The 10208-nt window shown below is 35.7% G+C and overlaps 1 protein-coding gene across 1 annotated transcript; it reads right to left on the bottom strand.

Annotated features, from left to right (window-relative positions):
- Window positions 1–1578: 1578 nt before the first annotated feature.
- On the bottom strand, window positions 1579–8288 carry LOC100334422 (uncharacterized). The gene is made up of 9 exons (XM_068224055.2): window positions 6728–8288; window positions 5428–5925; window positions 4402–4758; window positions 4121–4218; window positions 3970–4020; window positions 3079–3460; window positions 2819–2995; window positions 2573–2702; window positions 1579–2412 (listed from the first exon to the last, which is right to left on the bottom strand). Exons 1-8 carry the CDS (start codon window positions 6855–6857, stop codon window positions 2584–2586), a joined length of 1812 nt encoding a protein of 603 aa, XP_068080156.1. The 5' UTR covers window positions 6858–8288; the 3' UTR covers window positions 1579–2412; window positions 2573–2583.
- Between the last annotated feature and the right edge of the window lie 1920 nt (window positions 8289–10208).

Here is a 10208-nt window from a genome sequence, read left to right as displayed (position 1 = left end):
CTTTCAATAAATAAAAAATCACCCATATTTTGTATTTCAGGAGTTCAGTAACTGAAAGAAAAAGAAATCAATTGGTAAAGACTTGAATCTGATGGAGCAGATTTGCCAAAAAGTGCATGTTAAGCATTTTGTCCTATAAATCCCTGATGTGGCTTTTAATGCATGTCTGTTATATTACTCAAGGCAAGAATTTACTTCTGTCACGCTTTAAGAATAAACAGTAAAAGGATACAAACAATGTGTCGATGTGTGAGGCATATTCAGTATATCAGGCATGCAGCAGAGTAGAATACCGGGGTAGATCAAGCGACAAAAATTAGCACCAAGTTCTCAGACGGGTGCTCAGGCTGGACATTTTCCCCATTGATTATGAAATAGTAATGAAATATGTACAAACGTAGTACAAATATGTACATCTCACATCTCTTTTTGAAAAAATAAAATAGAAATGAGAGAAAGTATGTTAAAATCACAGGTATAAACAGTTGCAAGAAGTAAAAAAGAGTAAATAAACATATAAAACATTCAAATTATTCATTGTTTTTTGTAGCTTTTCTTTTTCTAGTGTTACACAGTGTAGTATTATATTGTTTAATCTTATTAAACATCATTGGAAACTTCTAATTTCATTAAAGGTTGTTTATTGTGGACGAATGTGCTTTACATTTTTAAAATACACAAACAAAAAATTTAAATATTCGCACTAACAAAAACACAATACTGTTCACTGAACCCAACAAGGGCCTCCTAAGGCATCTAACAAGTATTTATACAGTGGTTCTCAATTCCAACCCTCAAGTCTAAACTGTTCTTTAAACTGGGATTGTCAAAGTTTGAACAATTTGGAGTCTCTAAAGTTTGTCTGCAATGTTGACTGTACCAGGAGGCAAATATATATGAACAACAGATCTGACAATGTTCACTTGTGTGATGTTCACTCACCATTTTAACCATGATAAAGAAAAGCTGCAATCGCACACTGGAGTCCAATCGCACACATTCATACTTCTGTTTTTAGAGATTTTATTTTGCTCAGTGTACTGTTAGTCAATTGAGTCTACAGTTTAACAATGTCCAGTCTGAAACTCTGCTCTTTAAATAAAATATTAGCCCAGTACACTATTTGTTGTGTTAGTATATGATACTGTAATATAAAACAACACATTGTCTAACAGTAAAACCTTCTCTGTGCTTCCATTTGGCTAAACAGACTCATAGTAAATCATAGTAAACACAGTAAATGGCACTACTGGTTTGTTATAGAGATTCCTTCACCCTATAATGAATATCCTGTCATCTTTTACTCAGCCCTTACTATGAGTTTCTTCTGTTATACACAAAAGAAGATGTTTTGAAAAATGCTGGAAACCTGTAACTATTGACTTCCATTGTATTTGTTTTCCTACTGTGGACATCAATGGTTACAGATTTTCAGATTTGTATCTTCTTCAGTGTTCAACAGAGGAAAGAACCTCATCGGTTTAGAAACACGTGAGTAAATAGTTGAGGGAGAACTCTCTCTTTAATTGAGTAAGGAGTCATTTAGAAAACTCACAGAAATGATGATCAGAGCTTCAGTTTGATTCACAGGATTTTATTTGACTTATTAGCCAACAATACATAAAAGCAGTTCATCACAAAACAATTCAAAGAACAATTCATTACAAAACAATCATGAACACTTCATTATAAAACAATCAGTCTCTCTTATGACAAAACACCAGATTCATTAATGAGGGAGAAAATAGTCGAGCAGATCTTTGATGACACTTTAGAGAAGAAAACTGTGACAGCACTGGAGTTGAAGTTCAGTTCACTGAAGAGCAAATCCATCGATGCGCAGCTCCACAAGTCCCAACCAAGCAAGCCAGCAGCGACAGTGGCGAGGAACAAAACTTCACTAATTGACAAAAGTGAAGGAAAAAACCTCGAGAGAAACCAGGCTCGGTTGGGCACGACCATTTCTCCTGTGGCCAAAGGTCTTGTGCAGAGCTGCAGTATTTATTCACCATTATTGTCATTAATTGCTCACCTCATGTCCTTAGATCAAATTCATGTTTAGTTCATATTGAGAACACAAATTAAAACATTTGAGATGAAATCTGAGAGCTCTCTGACCCTCAAACCGCACGTCCAGAAGAGCGCAGTGCACTGTATGTGTGTCGCACTGCTGACGTTTAACCCAGAGGCCTGCGCGACTTCCTCTCATTTAAACAAAGCGTGGGCACATCTGAGGTAAACGTCAGCAGTGGACACACACACAGTGCAGGACAGAGCTCTCATCAACACACTGACACTGAACAGTAAGGTCTGAGGGGTTTGGAATGACATGAGAGAGTAATTAATAACTTTAACAGTCTTGTGAAATTTCTGGAAATGCTGCTGTTCTCCTCTTCGCTTCTTTAGTGTTTTCTAAAATGAAGAAAAACAACACAAAGTTATTTAAGCAGTGATATGAAGGGCTGTCAAAGAAGACTTGTGACTCTAAAAAGAGCAGAAGAGGAAAGAACAGGAATAGCATGAAGCAAAGAAAGACTGAAGATGTAGTTTTGTGCTCGGTGTGTTCCTCTACCTCCTCTTGTCTCACTGCTGCACAGGATTTGGGCTCGTTGGATTGAACCACCGGTGCTCTTCTAACTGATGTAACTGCAGTCGCTTCTCTGGATTGCGGACCAAACACTGGGAAATCAGGTCCAGGCAATCTGAAAAGTGACAGAGAGAGTGTGAAATATGTCTGCATACTCAAGATTCATGAACGTGTTTAAATCTCACTACATCAAATTACAAAACAAACGATTGTTCAGAAGAGTCTGCTTACCTAAAGATAAGGTGAGGTCTGTCTGGAGGTCTCCAACGATTATCGAATGCGTGTCGTAAAAGGCCAATCGTGTATGCAATATTTCATACAGGATGAGGCCTAATGTCCAGACATACGCCGGGTTAGGAAAGAATGTGGGATCCCTCAGAACCTCAGGCGGTGTGTAAAGTAAGGCTCCTGTAAGAGAGACATTTTCAGAATTCAGTCATTTCATAAGACAATACTGTGACCAAAGAAACTCCCACAAAATGCCCACTCACCTCGATAATCACTGCTGTTGAAAGGCTCGCTGGTAATTAGCCGAGCACAACCAAAGTCAATCAGTTTGAGCTCTGATCGGGGTTGAGTCACCAGGATGTTCCCCGAGTGCATATCTCCATGGAAAACTCCACGCTCAGCGCAGAACTTGACAGCTTGGATCAACTGACGCATTAACCGGCGTGCGTGGTTTTCATCAATGTCCAATGTACTTCTGACGTAATAAGCCAAGTTCTGGGATGACTCGGCGTACTCCAGAAAGAGAACGAAGTCGTTCTTATTCTTAATCCAGTGGTGTAATGTGATGATGCTGGGACAAGGTGGGTCCTTCATCAACTTAAGCATGATTGCCACTTCTGCAAGCACAGGTTTGGAATGACCATCCTAGAAAAAAAAACAAAGATTTCAAAGATATTACCAAAGCAGAATGGCACAAAGTACAGAAACACAAACTTCACAAAGTAAATAATCACTAAGCTCCTGTTTGGACACATGTTTGCTGGTATTTAAGCATTTAGTCATGCAGTTTAAGCTAAAAGAGGACTCTACATGTGTGTGTTCTGTCTGTGTGTATGACGCAATGATCATTTTTATCTGCATTAATGTTAAATGAATATTAATTAACTCCACAGCCCTACATTCATGTGTTCAAAACTAGTCTCTGGCTTTATTTCTTCTGCTGAACACAAAAAAAGATATTTTGAAGAATGTTGATAAACCAGTAAGCAGTGACTTCATAAGTATTTTCTTTATCTACAATGGAAGTCAGTGACTCTGTTTCCAACATATCTGCTTTTGAGTTCAGTTTAAAGTGGTCCAGACAGGTACGGGACAAGTGAAGGATGAGCAAATGGTCAGCACATTTTCACTGTTGTGTAAATTGTTCAACTTACAATGTCGAGATAACGGTCCTGTTTACGCTTCTTGATGTACTTCAGGGCAACCTGCGGAAAAACAACAACAAATGAAATTAAAGCCGACAAATGATTTATATTGAGTAATCAGGAGGAAAATGTTGACTGAATTTGAAAAATAGTTCTCTACCTTTGTTCTCTCATTAAATACGTGAGATCCCAGATACACCTTGCCATAACTTCCTTCTCCAATCAGGTCTTTCACTTCAAAAAGACCCACCCTAGATCCTGAAACACAGAAAAACAGCAGGGAGATTTACTTGCATTGTCTGGTGTGAAACGGATCAAATAAATGACTCGAATCCTTTAAATCTGGATCTAATGCAATGAGCTGAAAGCAGAAACTTCCATCAGAATTGCAGGAGTAAACTGATTACTAATTTATAATAATAAAAGGAAATGATCACTTACCAAGAGTGAGCCCAGAAGCCTCATTAGGCTCCTCAAGAACTGACTCTGACTCTGACTCAGATTCAGACTCGGGCTCAGACTCGGACTCGGACTTGGACTCGGGCTCGGGCTCGGGCTCTGGCTCTGGCTCTGGCTCGGGCTCTGGCTCAGGCTCAGGCTCAGGCTCAGGTTGAGGTTCAGGCTCAGGTTCAGGTTCAGGCACAGGCTCTGGCTCGGGCTCAGGCTCGGGTTCAGGTTGTGGTGTAAGATGCTGGACTACATCCGTGTCACAGCACAGGAAAGGGCGTGTTGCAGCCTTCCATACTCTCTTGAAGAAAGCAGAGACTCTTTTGCCTTTCTTTCCTTTCTTGGGTTTTTCTAAAATGAAGAAAACAAACAGAAACATCTCCATGAACAGAGCTGCAGCTACAGCGCTCAGCATATTCATATATGCAGTACACCCCATTTAGAAAATTAATGTTTTTATCCATTTCTCAGTGAATCTGGGTAATATATATTGGTGCATTTGAACAAAACACATTTATCAAACAGATTTATTTATTAAAATCATAATTTAGTCACAGAACATCTTTAGAAATGGAAAGATAATACAATTAATATCATGCAAAATATTGCAAAATTTACAAACTACAACATTTCAACAAAATTGTCAATATTTTTTGTTTCTCTTTGATTTTTGCTAATTTAAAAAAATTTAATTTAATATTTTCCCTGAACATATACATTTGGGCTACTCATTTTTGAACCATTATTTAGTTATTTTGTTAGATAAGCTCCAGATTTGGCTTCAGTTCTGACTAAACTAATGTACATGCACAAATATAATATTATAAAGCCTCCTATAGAAAATCTGAATTTACATGAGAGATTTGTGGGGGGTGCACTCATATATGTTTAGCACTGTATTAATTAATACACAACCAACAGTACATCAAATGACACTGTCTGATTTATAAGCTAAAAACAACAAAGCATAAAAAATAACAGACGGCAGAAATAAAATGAACCAAATTCAGGATGACTCACCATCAGTCCCATCAATATCAGAGGGGTCTTGAACAGACGGAGGCGACTCAGGACAGGCCGAATCTGCATCCGTCATGTTCTTAATATTGGAGAGGTCATGGACACTGATTGGCTGGGGATCTTCCCAGACCTGGCCTGGCAGACACACCAGCTCAGTATCAACATGACCTGTGAGGGCCGTCGAGGACTCTGGACGGGCCGGATCTGCATTCGGCACATCTGCTGTTTGCTCGATGCTGAAGGGGCCCGGAACACTCAACGGCTGAAGATCTTCACAGACCTGGCCTGGCTGCCACACCGGCTCAAGGTCTGCATGTGCTGCGACGGTCCTGGAGGGACCTGGAACAGGCAGATGCTGGAAATCGTCGACATCTGACCGTGGTTCAAAGGGAACCACTCTGTTCCGGTCACAGCAAAGGAAAGGGCGCTTCACAGCCTTCCATGCTCTCTTAAAGAAAGCAGAGGCTTTATTCCCTTTCCTCCTTTTCTCTGTGTTTTCTGAAATAAAGGAAATGAACAGGGAAATATTAGAAAACTCTTTAATCACAGGTTTAAAATAAACACACTGTTGTAAATGAGAAATATGAAAGACAATCACACAAAAGAAACAACAACAATAAATGTACAATTATAATAGAAATTTTTTTTAAAACTAAAATTAATTATGTGGAATTGCAAATAATTTCTATGATGTAAAAAATGACAAACACAAGCTGACAAATAGTCGGTAAGTCATAAGACCATATTAGACATCAGGAAAAAACCTAAAAGCAACTATTTAGCAAAAATATTTTTCTGTTATATTATTATTAAGGAGAAAGTCAGAATGTGTGAATATAAAACCAACTTTACCTCAATTGTATTAATTCATCCCTGCTTGAACAAATAAAGACTTAAATATAATATTCTCACTCAGTTTGCTAAAATATAACAAATATTCCTCCACACCATCAAAAACTAAGAAAATGACTGTGCAGGTCTACACGAAGGATTTAAATTAAAGTAAAATTAAAATGATTTTTATCAGAAACATTAACAAGGCACAATTTCTGTTGAGTGGAAAGGAGAAACTTAAAAACCAGAATGTCATTACATATAAGAGCAGGGCTCTATCACAAAAATATACAAAACCATAACTACACACACAAAAAACACATTACAATGAAGAGACGTTGCATATTTGCTACACTAATAACCTTACATGGCAATATATAAATATTATTTTACTTTTAACTTCATAATTTACTGTATTATTAAATAATACGTGGGAATACACTGTTTTTGTAAACTCTCATCTCACCTGTTGGGCTTCTCATCACGGTAGAAGGTGAAGGAGAAGCCATCGTGTCACTTCGATGATTTTCGTTGACAAACTCAGTCGTGATCGTATTAACTCGGTTAAAAAACGCAGCTGACGTGTTATTTGCCATTTGAGATGCAAAACAAGTCGCTAAAGTCGTTAAATCAATGTTCACTGTACTCGTTCGTTTGTCACTCTGAGGAAAATCTGAATTCTGTCCAGTGACGTAACGGCAGTCGAATTCGTTCTATTTATTCGTCATCGGTGGTTCTCCTGAGATGCAATTATCTTCCTGGAAAATTGCCACTTAAATTGTCCAAATTTCACCAGCAAGTATTATTGGCTTGGAAAAAAATTTTTCAGCATAACTTTTCTCCTCATAAAGTTCTCTTATGGAATAATTATCTCATTACCTCTAGAAACAAATCTTTATTTTTACATAAATGGTATCAAAGAAACATATATTTTGTTACAGATTTGTTCTATGATAATGGAAACATACTATCTTATGAGGATTTTATGAGGATACATAACTTTCCAATTCCTTTTAAAGAATTTCACCAAGTGGTTAAGGCTATTCCAGCTGGCTTAATACAACTAATTAATAATCACCTTTCTTATGGAGGCGTTAAAAAGATACTCCCAGAATTAAAAATTGACGGTGTTGACATACTTTCTCCATCATATAATAATAAAAAAATTAGACAAGTCTTTCAATCTAAACACAAAATATCCCCTAGAGGGAAATATTATTGGAATGAAAAAATTATTAATATTAATTGGAAAGCTACCTGGTCAATACCCTTTAAATTTTGCCTTTTAAATAAGGTTAAAGAAGTGCACTTTAAAATACTTTACAAAATGTATCCTTGCAAAGCAACTTTATCTAAATTCATGGATATTGAGAGTACTTGCACATTTTGTAATATACATGAGGAAGACTTATCTCATCTTTTCTATAACTGTGATGCCTCTCGTAAATTTTGGAATGATGTTAGTGACGTGTTATTTGGGCAAAGAAATGTTAACTACAGGCTATCTTTAAAAGATGTGATTTGCACTTTTTCACACACAAAAAGAACATTCGAGTATGTTGTTAACTTCTACATTTTACAAGGTAAATATTTTATACATAAACAGAAATTTGCGAAATGTGTACCAAAATGTAATATTTTTTTATTAGAAATGGAAAATCTGAAAAAGTCTCTAATGCAAATTAAAAACAAAAAGAATGATTTAATGTTAGTTTTCATGAAGGAATTTTTTTCTAGTTCTGATCCCCCGCTGTAGTCGATGATTGTATCCTAAGTTGTTATTTTAGTTTATATGTATAGAAGTATTTTGTAATATTTGTATTTTTTTTTTCGTTTTATTTATTAAAAATGTTTTTTTTTTCTTTTGAAACTGTTTATTACATTTTTTTCCTGTTATATATTACTTCATCATTTTTGGATCTTGTAACTATAGTAATGTTTATGGATATAATATATATCTGAATTATTGTATTTTTATTTTATGTAATGTTTCAAAACTATAATAAAAAAAAATAAAAAAATTCGTCATCAGTGGTGGGGACCAGTGGTCCATGTCCCACATGGGTGAAGAAAGAGGAGGTGAGTGTTTTTAGTTTGTTATTAGTTTATCATTGGTATGTCACTGTTTAATGCTGTACGATGTTTGACTAATATGAAAAGATCACAGAAGTATCATGAAACAAAAAAATATATATTTATTTGATTAAAAATAGATATTGATGTATGTTTATATCAAAACCCATTATAATGATGAAAAACTGCTGAGTTGCTCAATAAAAACTGCAAGTTCCAAGTGAAAAAAGTGACCAGTGAAAGTGTTTGTTGTGTGTGATTTATCTTTTAGCTTCAAACCACTCCAGACTCAGGGCCCTAGCATTTTAGAGAAATAAGCTGCAGGATAAAAAGTATATGTTTATATATATATATATATATATATATATATATATATATATATATATATATATATATATATATATATATATATATATATATATCAGTACCGTCGCTCCCTACACGCAGAGTACGCAGGCTGCGTAGAGCCTCAACTCCAGAGGGGGGCACCATCTCGGTTGCTCAAATTTTTTTTATATTTATTTACTGATATCAACATAAACTGAGTTTACATCAAATATATATTGATAATAAGTTGTTAAATACGTTAAAAAAATTATTTTAGGACGGACGCATTAACAAACATGTGACGTAATTTTTCCGCGCACGCGGCTATCCTTGCGGCTGCCAGCTGCATATAATTATAATAGATGCAAGTTGCAGGTTCATGCCCGGGAAAAGACAACAGCCGTCTGGAGCCGAGAAGAGGAAGAGAGTACAATATGAATCGCGTGCATCACTTTCGGGTAACTGCCATGAATCTGGAAAACTTATTTTTGGTTATTCAAGTATACTAGTGAGGCTAACGTTTAAACTTCGCCACAACTGCTATGCATTGTGCTTTAGACAGGACATGTTCTATGACTTTTGGCGTTTGCCCCTGATAATTACACAAACTCAATTATTGTTATTAACTTGTGCAGTACAATTCTGCTTTCACACCAACAACTGTAAATACACATGCACTGCACAATTACTTCACTCTATGTATTATTTATTATTATAGTTATTATTATGTATATATTATATATATTGTATATTGTATATATGTTATATATTGTTTCATTCTTTTGCAGACTGCAATTATTATTGTTTATTGTTTTATCTATTTCTTTACATTTCTTATTGTTGCTGTTGTTATTGCTTGTATCATTGCAATGACAATAAAGTCTCTTTAGTCTTTTTTGTACATTACAGTTTGAAATAACAAAACTGAGTAATATTCTGTGATTTCTGAAAGATCAATAATATAAAATGAGTAAAATTACGGTAAATCACTGGCCAGAAACCATTTTTATTGCATGAATTCATTAATGATTATTTTTTCTGAATGTTATAAAGTTGTTTGGTTTAAAATTACAGCAATTTATTCTTGAAAAACACAAATGTCTTTGATTTATACCGAAAGCAAGGGTCAGCTATTGTCAGCATAGATTACAGTGTAAATGAAATATTTTGGTTGTAGTTTGTAAACATTATGAAGAGTGCTTGACTAGCCCGTTGTTTTAATGGTATGTCATGAGTTTTTCTTTAAATGACTAATTTCTTCTGTATTGTACATGGAAGTCAATGCTGCTGAAGTTTGCCACAAAAGAAGATGAGGTGGCCTGACCAGCACTGCTCCAAAGACACCAGCAGCTGCACAGGTAAAAGTACAGGATGCAGCACTGAGGACCGTCCATCTCTACAGGTACAGACAGGGTTTATCCCTTATCTTTTGTAAATGTTTGAAATTGGGAATGCTTCTGCAGAAGACATGTCAGTATTTATTTTGATGTAAACTATTATTTTGTAATGCAAATATGTGAATGTTTAAGTATAACTTGAGTCTTTAT

This window comes from Danio rerio, chromosome 10 (assembly GCF_049306965.1).
Source record: "Danio rerio strain Tuebingen ecotype United States chromosome 10, GRCz12tu, whole genome shotgun sequence".
In the NCBI taxonomy this organism is placed as follows: domain Eukaryota; kingdom Metazoa; phylum Chordata; class Actinopteri; order Cypriniformes; family Danionidae; genus Danio; species Danio rerio.
Note: the sequence above shows the minus strand (reverse complement) of the source record. Positions and strands in the feature narration are given on the sequence as shown.

What these genes read in the sequence shown, in the direction of transcription:
- LOC100334422 (XM_068224055.2), bottom strand. Translation starts at nt 6,857, where the DNA reads ATGGCAAATAACACGTCAGCTGCGTTTTTTAACCGAGTTAATACGATC. An exon ending in TGATATTGATGGGACTGATG is followed by an intron (nt 4,759 to 5,427) that starts GTGAGTCATCCT and finishes TCTTCATTTTAG; the next exon opens with AAAAACCCAAGAAAGGAAAG. An exon ending in AGGACCGTTATCTCGACATT is followed by an intron (nt 3,461 to 3,969) that starts GTAAGTTGAACA and finishes TTTTTTTTCTAG; the next exon opens with GATGGTCATTCCAAACCTGT.